Genomic DNA, 13,794 nt, shown 5'->3' with positions numbered 1-13,794 from the left:
AGAATAATAATGAAAAAAAAAACAAAAAAAAAAAACATAATTTTAATCATTCCTTTTTTTTTGTTTGACCAATTACTAGACATTTAATTCCTTTGCGACCCCATATGGGGTCCTGACCCCAAGGTTGAAAAACCCTGTCATGACTCTTTTAATCGTGTTCATTGTCAGATGTGTTATTTTGATGGTTCTCTGACTGGAGTCCAGTGCAGCCACATGTGCAATTATTACATTTTTTCACACTGCCTCTCTCCACCGCGCACCCCCCCCCCCCCCCCCCCCCCCCCATCACCCCTGTCTCTGTGCGCATGCGCACTGAAGGGAGCTGCATACTGGTCAGTGGGAGAAGCAGCTGTTCTCAGAGAAGGAGGGGAGAGAGAAGCAGAGGGAGAGCTGGTGAAATTCCAACATGGCAGTGTTGGCTGTGGTCAGTGTCCGCCGCCTTTGTTTGGGATGCCTTCGGCTCGTGCGCAGCTTTAATAACCCGGCTTAACCTCCGACTACCACAAGGAGAACCCCCCCCCACCCCCCACCCCTCCCTCCTCCTTATCCTCTACGGGATCGATGCGACCCTAACCCCCCCCCCCCTCCGCCCCCCCACTCCTCCACGTGAGGAGTCGACCCGCTTTAAAAAAAAAAAAAAAAGAAGAAGAAAAAAGAGGCAGGTAAGGAGAACACATGCGATCATCTGTGTGTGAGTGCGTGTCTGTGCATGTGTGTGACTGAGTACGCTATGTTGATAAGTCGTATCCAGACCCCCCTCCCCACCCACCCACCATCAACCCAATGCGTAAAATGCGACTCCGGCGGTGCGCACCTGTGCGTAAATGCGCATCGTCGGGGTGCGTAAAAGCACAACAAGTTGGCTCCGATGACAGCGCCGCGCGTCTCTCACAGGCTCATCTGACACTTCCCTAATGAGATGCGCGTGTGTGAGACACCTCCACCTATAGAGTTGCTCCAGCGGCATCCTCAGCAGAAGGTCTCTCTCCATCATCATCCTCCTCCACTGGTTCACGCCAATGCCCTCATCCTCCTCCTCTTCCTCTCTCTGTTCTGTTCCAGCACGACATGATCAGCAGCAGCAACAGCGTCTATGGTAGGTGCCTTCCACCATTAACTTTACTGTTCCCAGTGTGTGTGTGTGTGTGTGTGTGTGTGATGGAAGTTACTGGATCATGTTATTTTTATTTATTTTTTGTTGTGCATGTGTGGTAGTTTTCAATTTCTTTTTAAAGCACACACGTGCCACAAATTACGTTTTCTTTTGCAAATTTTGGTCAAAATGCAGCCTTATTTTAATTATAATTCTAATTGCATTGATTGAAATGCGCCTATTTTGTTATTGAATTGCACACATTTTTTTATTTTTTTTATTTTAACATATAGTAAAATGAAACAATTTGCACCTGAAGATTCAGCTTGAATTTATTAGTTTTTATAGTGTTGCATTTATTCCCGATTCACATGCTTTTTAATTAACGTGTCATCGCTACTGCAGTTTCATGACACATTTCAGGTGTTTCCCTTCAAAATAAGAGTGGTTTTCGCTCCAATTTTCCGGTGTGACCTTTCACCCCGGTGTCAGGATTCTGCTACATTATCAATAGGCCTCGAGGTTTCTTAACGACAAAATCAATCAATGACTTTGTCACGGAGAGATTAAACCGTGTTGCTGCCATACAAAATCTGCTTGTTTTTTTAAGCAAATCCACACATTGTTGTATTTATTTTAAAGTATTGATATATGTAAGTTAATCTAGGCAATAGTATTCCTGCACGTGTGTGTGTAACAGATGCATTTGTGTGTCTGACACACACCATAAAACTCATCAGGATTTATTTATTTTTTGGCACGAATGTAAATAATGTGTATTTCCTGTGTGTGTTCACTGATGATTGTGTGTCGTTTGTATGTTGTCCGTGTTGAGTTTTGCGCTTTTCTCATTTATCATGTACACACAATTTGTAATTTCACATATTTATGGATCATCTTTGCACATAAGTAGTTGAAATATGCAGGCCTTCTTTCTTTTCCACACCTTTGGACGTCTTTGTGTGCACACGTGCAAATTGAAAGCCAATTTTCATCAAATTACGCAACTTTACACACTTTTTCCCGCACATGCTTTCATCTTTGTGTGCCGTTTCTCTGTGCATTTGCAACATGTGTACAAAACTCCTGCATCAATTACTTAAAAGCTGCGTGTTTGTCCACATTCGTGTGCATAGGTGTGGGAAAATCTGCATTTCCAGTGCAAATGCTGTTTTTGTATCGCTTCCTGTTGGTGTGCACACGCCTGCGCTTGTAGGAATATTTATTTGTTCCCCTCAAGTCTATTTGTTTGCTACAGTCTCGGGCTTCAGATCTGCATGGGTAGAGTGTGTGTGATGCAGTGACAGTCGCAATAATCTCCCTCATTATACACATAACGTATCGCCTCACGTCTCCACCAAAGCTAATAGGGATGGATAATGGGAACAGAAGGATTCCTACTTATCTTATGCTACAACTACTTATACTAGACTTGGGCAACTGGCGGCACAGGGGCCACGTGGTGTATTTTTTTTGTCCCAAATGACTTCAAAAATACATAAAATCAACGAAAAATACATTAAAAACAATAAAAAAAACACACTAACTCTTGAAAAAAATTAAAAATGACAGAAAAATACACAAAAGGACCACAAAAATACATGAAATTACTTCATAAACACACAAGACAATTACAAATAAATAACTGAAAAATATATGGAACAGTAAGTAAAATTCCAAAAAAAAAATGACAGAAAAATATACTTGATGACAAGTTAAAAAAAACACATACACAAAACAGCAAAATATACACAAAATGAGAGGAAATATACAAAATTACAACAAATTGAATCCAAACAAATGCACATAAATACATACAAAATAAAACATTCGAAATGACTGAAAAATACACAAGGACAACAATAAAAAAAACAAAAAAAAACCCCCAAAACACTTAAAATGACAACAAATATACAAACAGTTAGAGTTGCTACAAATAAATAACTGGAAAATATACACAACATGAACCGGAATGTTTTTTTTTTAAAAAAATGACAGAAAACCTCCCACAAAACAACAAAAATACACAAAATAATTCTCAAAAAACAACAAATGACAAAAATGGACATAAATACACAGAAAAACACAAATAAAACCCTGTGGCTCAGATTGGTCATTATTCTAAATCCTGACATTAATATGGATGTGTCACAATTTATGTAATGAAAGTTGACTATTTATAGGAAAATACAGACTTTATTTATAGGAAACAGACTTCTTCCCAAGCCATTGTGTGGCGACGGTACCTGAGCATCTCCCACAGGGCCGTATAAATAAATTATCCTGACACTTTCTATCAGTCTGTAATGTTTACCATTAAAAGCTGTTTTAGCGTCCACTGCGGCCCCCGGGGGACTTTTACACGACGCTGTGAGATGGAAGTATCTATCCGTGGTGGGTTTCTCCTTGTCTGAACAGAAATAAAAGACCACTTCAAACAGGAGCCAGGCAGGGTTGTCATCTTTTAGCAGATATGTTAAGTGTTATCTTTGGGGGGCCCATGGGGAGCCCCGGTGCATGCAAATACAACAAATCCCTCTCGGACCTGCCCGCCCTGCCTGCCTGCCTGTCTGTTCCGCTTTCCTCCCTGGTTGGGCTCGACGGTGCGTCAGCCTGTCTTGTCTCTCTGCGCTCTCATCTATTTTACTCTCTGTCCACTCATTTCCCCTTCTTTCCCACTCCGGCTCCTTCCCAGAAGACAGTAACGCTGCTGTGTGTCGGATAACTGGAACCCAGCTCTGTGTCTCCCCCCCCCCCCCCCCCCATCCCCACACCCACCACCACTATGTGAGACAGGGGGCAGCTGTCTGCAGCACCGCTCTGTGGATGAGCCAATCCCTTCAAATCTTTGACACAGTGATCCTTCAGCTCCCCCCCCCCCTCCCACTCCCACCCTCTGTGGGTAGGGTCTTTCCCATCCACACATTCTGATCGGGGGCTTATGATTGGCAGTCGATGGACCCCCACACTCGTCCACCTATCCACCATCACTCCTTAAATACATCAAGAAAAGCTGTTCAAATTCAAAAATCAATTCTCGAGCTAAATAATAATGAGCCAAATCCATCCCCAAATTATTGCCCCTTCAGAATAAAAGATAAATAAAATAAAATAATAAAATAAAAATGTTTTTTTAAATTGGTGGAAAATGCTAAGGACTTACCAAAACCCCGTCCACGAGTCAAGGAAGGTTTGCTATCAAAAAGAGATGTATATAAGGCGAATCAACATCATGCGTTTAAACCAGAGGTAGGCACAGCGGGGCCACATGATCTAAAGACCAATCTGAGCAATAATACAGCAAATAACTAAAGGTTTTTATAGTAATTTTGTGTGTTTTTTTGTCATTCTGTGTATGTTTGTTGTTGTCTTACTCGTTGTGAGGCATTTTGTGCATTTTTCCTGTAAAATGTATGTTTTTTGGAGTCATATTGTGTATTTGTGTTGTCATTTTGCATTTTCTTGGAGTAATTCTTGTGTATTTTTGTTGCCGTTTTGCTTGTTTGTGAATACTGTGGGTTTGTGGAGTTATTTTTCATGTTTTTCTTGGCGTTTTTGTTATTTTCTGTCATTTTTTATATATTTTTCTAAGTAATTTTGTGTATTACTGTTGTCGTTTTGTTGGGGTTTTTTTGTAGATTTGTGTGTTTTTCTCTTGTATTTTCCTGTATTTTATCATGCATTCTTGCTTTTGTTTTGTGTATTTTTTTTGTCATTTTGTACGTTTACTTTGGGGGCCGCATAACATTAGATCGAGGACCTCATGTGGCCCCCGGGCCGCCAGTTGCCTATGTCTGTTTTAAACTTTCTCTTCAGGTCGTATAATGTACATATAGACCAGTTTATACAGACAACAGGAAAATCAACGTATGTTATATAAGTTGTGTGTACATATATATAGAAATTATGTATTTGTGTGTATACACACACACACACACACACACAGTGTGTCAACTTAATTCCATATGCATTCAACACGGATGAAAGCATAGCTTATGTTGATATATTTCACATATATATCTGATATCTATCACTTCTATACACACATTCTGTAGTATGTTATAATTGATTACACACAGCTGATATCACACACATTGGTTATACTGGTGTTGCTATAACAATCGATCCAGCTGACCAGACTTATATATATATGTAGACTGAGTTTTTTTATTCAAATATACAAAGTTACCATTTTGATTTTTGTTTATATTTAGGTGTTCAAAAGTTGTAATATTTATATACAGTATATACACTCTAATAAGCATATAGCAATAATTGTGCTTTCTTATATACAAGTATATGTAGGTAGTATAATGTAGGTTTATACATGTTTAATGATGCGTGTGTGTAAATAACTTGTCTAAATGATATTTATTACATTTTTATGTATTTTTATGTATATCTCTGATAGCCGCGCTCCTAGTTTTGTGTGGTTCATCCCAGTTTCCCCATTGACACTCAGTGTTACCTTCACATCCGTGTTAATCCCAGCATGCAACACGTTATCTGTCTTTTTCTAACAAATGTTTGAAGCCTCTGGTTTTATGTAAAACGCCAGTTGTGTCAAATCAAAGCTTCACATTTCTTCCTCTTCCTGCTCTTTCCTACCTTATTTATTCATTTTTGTATTTCAAACCCAGGCCTGCGTCACCTTTCTTTACTCTTAAATAACCTGGCCCTGGATTCTCCTCACATATTAAACCATGTGTGGAAGCTTTAAATATGCTAAGGGCTTATTTGACAGAAAATGAGGGCCAGGGATGGAACTTCCACTTTGGAATATTCCACACTGTTAGACCTCAATAGACATGGCAGCTTATCCTTCACATTGTGCCTTGGAATGAGAAGTCACCGTTTCTAATCAGGTTATTGCCGTGGAAGTCTTAAGTTAAATTAAGCATTGATATGCGAAGTAGCGCGACAATCATTTGGCCCCCGCGATGGAGGATGATTTAGAAAATATCAGGCAGCGATCGAGGAAAGAAGCCGACGGTAATCTCCAGCCGCTGACGCTCATCTCTTTCCGGCTCCGTCTGCAATGATGTGATTTGTGTTGCCTCGGTCAGATAACGGCGGCTGCCTCCATCTCAGCTCTGCTCTCAACGTCTTGATTAGAAAGCAGCGAGTAAGAAGTCTGCGTCACTTTTAGCCCTTATTCTTCTTCTTCTTCGTCTTTGCCAGGCAGCAAAAAGGTGTGTGTGTGTTGATGAACAATGTCCCATTGGGGGGGTGTGTGTGTGCGTGCGTGACCTTAGAGGGCCGCCAGGGGAAGGGACACAAAAGATACACAGTGGCTGGACGTGTGGCTACTTGTAGATGTGGACAAACTTTAAAAGGGCATTTAAATAACTTTTAGATAAGTTATAACTCAGCATATAGGAGTATTCTATGCCAGTGTTTCTAAAATGGGGGTACGTGGCACTACTGGGGGTACTTGAGAGAGAGAGTGGAAAATTAACAAATGAAAGCATTAAAATAATGTGGTTTTGTTTATTTTTAGTTAAAAATGATCGTCGCACTAAATATTACCAGTAACACAAAACAACTACAAAAACACACAAAACAAAAGAAAAATGCTCACTATTACCAGCAACACACAAAATGACAACAAAGACGCACTAAATGAGAGAAAAACACACAAAATTAAGAGAAAAATATCCTGAATGATTAAAAGAACAGACAAACGACAACAAAATGACACCGAAATCACTACACGATACACACAAATATCAGAGAAAAAATACAAAACGACATAAGAAACAACCAAACGACACCGAAAAAAAATCCTCACTGTTACCAGCAACGCGCAAAACGACAAGAAAGACACACTAAAAGAAAGAAAAACACACAAGATCACGACAGAACACACAAAAATATCAGAGAAACATACAAAACGACACTAAAAATACACACGCTGAGATAGAATAATTTAAATAATACCTACAACAGACCAAAATGACAACAAAAACACACCAAATAAGAGAAAAATATACTGAATAATAAAAAGAACAGACAAACAAACAGCAAAGTACACAAAATGACACAAACACAAAATGATGATAGAAATGATCTTGTTTAGAACATAAACTGAAAATACAAGAGTCAGTCTTGGTCCCACATCAGGATATAGATGACCAGAAATGATAATAATACAAATACATCTATTCCGGAGGCACTAAATACTATTTGATTCCACTAATTTACAAAATGAGAATCTTTCAAATGTGTGTTGTCACTCATTCATTCCATCATTATGATCTATTGATGTTTGAGAGTCACTGTTTATGCCCTTTGTGTATGTGTTTATCTAGTTGGTTTTTGCATTCTCTGCTTCTGTCTTTGGAACAATGTTTTTGTTAAGGTCCCCACAAAGCAGTTCCCGCAGGTGTGACTCTGTGGGGACCTGTGTTGATGTGTGTTTTGGGGGCTTGTAATGATTTGATTTGTGGGAACCTTCCTGTGTTGTGATGCCTGTGGTAATATGTGCGTTGGAGACTTGAGTTTAGGTTTGTCGCAATGCAACTTCCTCCCTTCCGATACGATACCAATATTGCATCGTTGAATATTGGCCGATTGCTGATATGAGCCTGAATCATACGTACTTTTATTACTTTTAGTTGCCTCTGGCAAGGAAATCATATTTTCACTGGTGGTTTGTTTGTCTTTAGGAAGGATTAAGTCAAAGGTACTTGACCAATTTTACCATAATTTGAACCAAAGACAGACCTTACGCCATGGAAGGTTCCAATAGTTTTTGGAGGACCTCCAGATCAAGATACTGATTCTGGATCAGTTTGAAAAAAAAAAAATGCATATGTTGTTTTGTACTTTGACTCAGTTATGTTGGGTTGGTTTCTCAATGAGTTTCGTTTGGGTCGGTTCCAGATGGTGCAAATTTCATCCCTGATTTTTCAAAATAAAGTGTGATTGATCACAGTACCATGATCAGGATCACTGATCCAGATACCTGTCAATGTCTGGCAAAGAGGATATTTGGCGCTCTTTGAGTGCTCTTGTTTTGTCGCGTGGAACGTTAGAAGACACTTGATGAAGTAATATTACTCAACAATAGTTAGCAAGAGTATGTATCAGAAAAACTGACCCATTTATTATCCACCAGTAAGTTAACCTTAAACATAAGAATGTTCTAAAATGTAATGAAATAAATTAGAAGACCTTGAAAAATGACTTTGATAAATCCAATAAAAATAAAAGATTGTTTCTAAAGTGCATGAAAGCCACTAGTTTCACTTTAACATGAGCATCTTCTTCAATGTATTGGAGATTTCAGATGCAAAGCAATATCATTCTATCTTTAGTAGTAAAGGTGTTTGTTTTTGGGGCTTGTGTTTTGGGGACCTGTGGTGTTTCGTGTGAAGTTGGATGTTTCAAAAAACCTGTGATTTTTGTTGTACGTTTGCCGACCGAGGTTCCCCATTGGGAGCCGGCGTGAGCATTAGGATGTTGGTTTGTTCGGCTCGGCTGGCGGGGAGGACACGTGCTGTAGCTAGCTAATGATAGCACACACAGCGTATAATGAGATCCCGTCTCCCCTACCTGGCATCATGCATTAACCATACTAGAGCAAGAGAAAGCACGCATGGTATTGACTTTTGAGTGGGTGTCAGCTTGTCCGTTGTTGGTTTTTGTTTAGCGCTCAGAGGTCAGCATGGCTGCAAGCGCCGCACATTTATAACAAGTTGTATTTTTGGTTGCGTTTTCATGGCAGGAGACTTTTATTTGTGTGTGTGTGTGTGAGTGATGAGAATGTCTCCTCATCGGCACCTCTTGGGTTCTGTTAAATGGTTGTAAATTGAATTTGGATGGGCTGCGATGTATACGCTTAACAAGCCAAATGGGTTCAGTTTGTGGGTTCGTTTGTGTGGTCAGAAGATTATTCTATTAACGAATTTCTCCGACTGTAATCTGCGAGGCACGGCTTTGGCAGCGTTCCATCCTCCTGCCCAGTAACATATATTTATCCTCTTCGCTACACAATCCTCAAGTCCCCCAGGGGGTCCCAATGACATGCTTACTAATATGTGCTTTGGAAACGGAGTGCTATTGTATCCCCTAAATCTCACAAAGCGCTGTATGATTTGCCCATTGTCGTTAAATCGCTCTGCTTGTGCCAAGTACTTGCGTCTCACTGGGGCTTAATGCTTTGAGGGTTTCAGGGACAGCTTTGAGTTCCTCTTTTGTTGGATTCATGGAAATATGCCAAGACTGCTGCGCTGAATATTGTTTTGAGGAAGGAGGGAGGGGTTGGGGAAGACGGCCCATTGCCAAGCGACTCCATTGAACACAGTGAATGGGCCATTCAAATTGAGGAGAATCACCCAGATGCCATATTGTTGGCTCAACAAAACTGAATATTCTCCCGCAACAAGGACGGGATTCTCGCATGTTTTTTTTCTGAGACGAGAACCTTGGGAACTGTGGAAAGAAGAATTAACAGAGAGAGAGTGTGTAAAATGTGAAATAGTTTACATATGAAATCTATATTCTAAATTAGATATACATGAACTATTACCTAGATCAGAGGTATAAAAACATATTTTCACCTAGAGGCTCATTTGATATTAAGTGGGCTACAGATTATAGGTAAGGGAGGGTAAAGAGTGATTTTTAGCATTATTGTGCTCTAGTTTGCACTTCTACGTAAATGGAATATTCAGTTTGGAAGACACCAACATTATCTAAGCATTAAAGTTAAAAAGTTCTTGATTTTTTTTTTGACCAATTTTTTAGATTAAAAACCATAAAAAATGCCAGCCTCAGCAAACAGTCATTTTTATTAAATTTGTGAATTTGGAAGAAACTGGCCATCGATAACTGAATTGTTTGGTAATTTACATAATGAGGAACGTTTTCTCTGTCATTGTTATCGGCTCCAGCAAGCCACGTTAGACCCGCTACAGCAGTGGTTCCCAAACTGGAGTACGTGTTCCACGAGGGGTACTTGAACAACTCTCATTAGGTACACAGAAACCTTTGCCTGTTTATTTATCAGCGTTATAGATTTTTTTTTTTTTTTTTTTTTTTTTTTTTTCATTCAAGTCTTTAAAATACACCAAAAAGTGAAGTTCACATTCTAAAACAAGCAGAAAAAAACAGAAATAAATGAGTGAAAAAGCCTAAATTTGAGTTTAATGTTGGACAAGACACAGGAAAGAGTTCAAACGAGGTCTGCAGACACAAATAAATAATGTATAACATGAGCTAATCCGTAGTGCGTTATGAAATAAAGGCTAAGGGGTGCATGGGGTAATAAAGTTTGGGAAACAAGTGGGCAACTTTTACTACAACAGGGGTCACAAACAAACTTATCAACATTTGTGTCAGCATTTAGAATAATCACATATCTGAGCATTAATACAAGAAAGAACAAAGGGTTTTTGGAGTCATTTGATGTTATTGTGGTCCTATTGTTGTTTGTATGTCTTTACGTTGTCAATTTGAGTATTTTTGTTGTAATTTTGTATTTTTTTTTCTCATTATGCTCAAATTTATAGTTTCTTTGTTTGTTTTTGGAGTCATTTTGTTTTTTTTTTTTTATCAATTGTGTTATTACTTTTAGTGTCACACGTGGCCCTTGGATTTTGAGTTTGACACACGTGCTATAAGTAAATAAACACATACATGTGGATTATGTGTATGAAAAGTGTAACTGTATGTGCACACACATCAGTTTTTCCCTTTTAATTTCTGTTCGTAATGCATTTATATCAGTCAAGGGCAGCTGGTGGCCCAGGGTCCAATTTTGTGCAAGAAAAAGACAACAAAAATACACAATTCTGCGACAAAAACAAACAAAACCCTTTGTTTGAGCCTGTGTGAATGGTCAGATTGGTCATTTTTCTAAACGCTGACATGAATGTTGATAATGTGGCCCTTGGGTTAGAAAATCACACTTTTCTGGCTCCTGCTGTGATAAGTTGCCCATCTCTTACATATAAGATTATCCTCACATACAAGCGCACACAAATTATACATGGCTACGTACCTATAGTTTTGTTTTTGTATAAAAAAAACCCAAATGTCATTTACATTCCTGTACGCCATGCATCCTTTACAATCCCGTGAAAATGTCACTGAGCGTGATGAAAGAAATTGCGTTTGTCTAACGGTAATAAGGAGTCATTTAGAACACTGAGCTGTAAAGTGGAAAGCTAAATGCTCACTGAGCTGTGTCACTATGCTGAGGTTTGTTTTAGACCCATAGTACATACAGCCTGGAGACCTTAGTAAATCATAGGATAGTCATTATTTATATTGAACTGTGTAGTTAAGTGAGCTTTCTCACTAACCGGCCTGTGGTAACTTGAAATAAAATTTTCTCTCTGGCTTTTCAAAGAATAAAAGATCCATTTCAATGACACTGTTTCACATGTCAACCGTGTGCTTGTGGAGGCTAAAGTAGGGTGTCTTATTACAGCCCCAGGCTGGGAGCCGACCCCAGACCCAAAGCGCTGATCAGTGTGCGTTTAAAGACGACCACGATATCCGAATGACGGCCTGAACAACCTTGAAGCATCCTTCGTAAGCGGGCGAAGTCTCGCCCTGGCTTTGTTCAACCGGCTCTATACGAGGACTTATCAAAATGTCACTGTGGCCCTTTATGTCATGCATGCACTGAGTATTAATCACGGTTGGATCCGCGCCTGAGAGCCTGATCAAATTTATTGTTTGGCTGCATGGGACAGTAATGGGTGTTTAATTACTCAATAAAAGGCCCTTTATAGATTCCTAGGCCTCCTGTGTGTTGAGCAAATGGTATTGATCTGTCTCTGGGCTGCAACATGATAGCCTGTGAAGGAGAATTAGAGCCGTTAGCCCGCTAGCGTTCTCTCATTCATTAGCCACATTAGCCAGAGGGGTGGTTAAGATGTTGCATCGTGGTCAATACCGAAGTCTCTCAGGTTTTTTTTTTTCCTTCTTTTTTTTTAATGTCTCCCATGTGTTGTTTAGCTCAGCGAGGCTCATTTACACAAATATGGATTAGATTAGCGATGAGTAACAGCTGTAGAGGTGTCCCAGCGAGAGTCGTTTCTCCGCGCTACATTTGCATCGATCCGCTAACAGCGGTGTAATCCACAGGACTACACACACACACACACACACACACACACACACACACACACACACACACACATTGTCTCCTGAGCTGTTAACTGAACTACTCAGACTGCCAACAAGTCTACATCTTTAATCCCACCGCCTACCCTCCCTCTAATAATCTGTAATCTGACGGTTCCTCCTCCTCATCGTGCTCCTAATTCGCCCCGTCCTCGCGTTAACCCTGCAGGCGGATCAACCTCCCAGGGAAAGAAAACACTAGCCCAGCCCTCACAGTGTCCACTTGGTCTTCCTTGCATCCATTGTTCTTTTATGTGGATACATATCCCAGCTCCACTCCTCTTGATGCCACTGCAATACCTCCCTTGATGTGTCTATATCAAATGAACGTGGCCTATTACAGACGTGCTGGAGTCAGTTGGGTGGCTTTGTGGAGGGGCCTGCAAGAGACCATGAAAGAGACATTGTTCCATACAGAGCGTACAGTTCCTTTGTAGATAATAGGATTTTCATGCTTATCAACGGCCACAGTGACGTGAGTGAAAACTGTGGAGAATGTGGAATTATTCTCACAGCTCGGCCGTACACAACGGAGGACTGTAGCTCCAAGTGTGTGTGGTCTTCCTTTGTGTCGATTACAGGTGCAATTTTTACTAAACATGACAGTGATGTAGTGGGAGTACGCCTCAGTGTGTGCGTGTGTGTGTGTGTGTGTGTGCACGCGCTTTGGGAAACATAAACCCATCAATAACGAACATTTATAACATGTAGTACGGTCCATTGATAAACAGAATTCAACAAATTTGGACTTTTCTTAGCACCAGTTTTTAAAAAAAGCCCAGTTTCAATATTGGCCTAATGCGAAAAATAGATCATTTTTAAGGTGTAGCAAACATTTAAGGAAATGCACTTATCCTTAAATGAAATAATAATTTGACAGTAAGTTCACAAATATAAAGACTTTAATAAGAGTGTTTGGTCCAGCCCTACTGTTTCAATACAATTTACATCTGGACAATTTCATTGGTTTAGAGTATTGATGGGATGTGTTTATTATCAAATATTAAGGCCTGACATTTCTTCTTCTATGGTGCTCCCCAATCTCCTGTTGATACACAGTGAACTCATTAATTACCTTTTAATTTCATATCTAAACACAGAATATGCCCGTAAACCATTTGGTTTTAATTTGATAGTTTTCCCAGAATTAATTAGTTGTAGATAATAAAGATAACCACCAGGTTCCAAACCCACTGAGGACAAAGGACAGTGGAACAGAAGCCACCTGTGTTTGTGGAAAGCTCTAACACACACACAGAATGTCTACGATGTTGAGGTAGTGATCTCAGTAATCTGCCCGTGCTGTGGGAAGCGTCTCCCGCACCACAAATCAATTGTTTTCATGTCGCCCCTTTTAGGCTAACATGGTAAGTGGTAAACACACTGAGCCATGTGGATGCTTCCGCTTCTATCCTCCTGGTTCCTTCTCAGACCGTCCAATTCCTCCTCTCCCGCTCCGTCAGTGCTGGTATTCTTATGGGAGTTACGTGTGTTTGAGGAGAGCTTTTGGCTGATGAACCCTTGTTGTGCTCTATTCTCCATTGCTATGTTTATGCTGTCTA

General features: G+C 39.9%; 1 protein-coding gene across 1 annotated transcript in view; it reads left to right on the top strand.

The window, feature by feature from the left end:
* Window positions 1-338: 338 nt before the first annotated feature.
* LOC114476574 (fidgetin-like) overlaps window positions 339-13,794 on the top strand; it is a 45,807-nt gene continuing 32,351 nt past the window's right edge. The window contains exons 1-2 of the mRNA XM_028468194.1: window positions 339-424; window positions 1,063-1,096. Coding sequence (XP_028323995.1) covers window positions 407-424; window positions 1,063-1,096 — 52 coding nt within the window. The 5' untranslated portion in view covers window positions 339-406. The remainder of the gene's footprint in view (window positions 425-1,062; window positions 1,097-13,794) is intronic.

This window comes from Gouania willdenowi, chromosome 2 (assembly GCF_900634775.1).
Source record: "Gouania willdenowi chromosome 2, fGouWil2.1, whole genome shotgun sequence".
NCBI classification, from domain to species: Eukaryota; Metazoa; Chordata; class Actinopteri; order Blenniiformes; family Gobiesocidae; genus Gouania; species Gouania willdenowi.
Note: the sequence above shows the minus strand (reverse complement) of the source record. Positions and strands in the feature narration are given on the sequence as shown.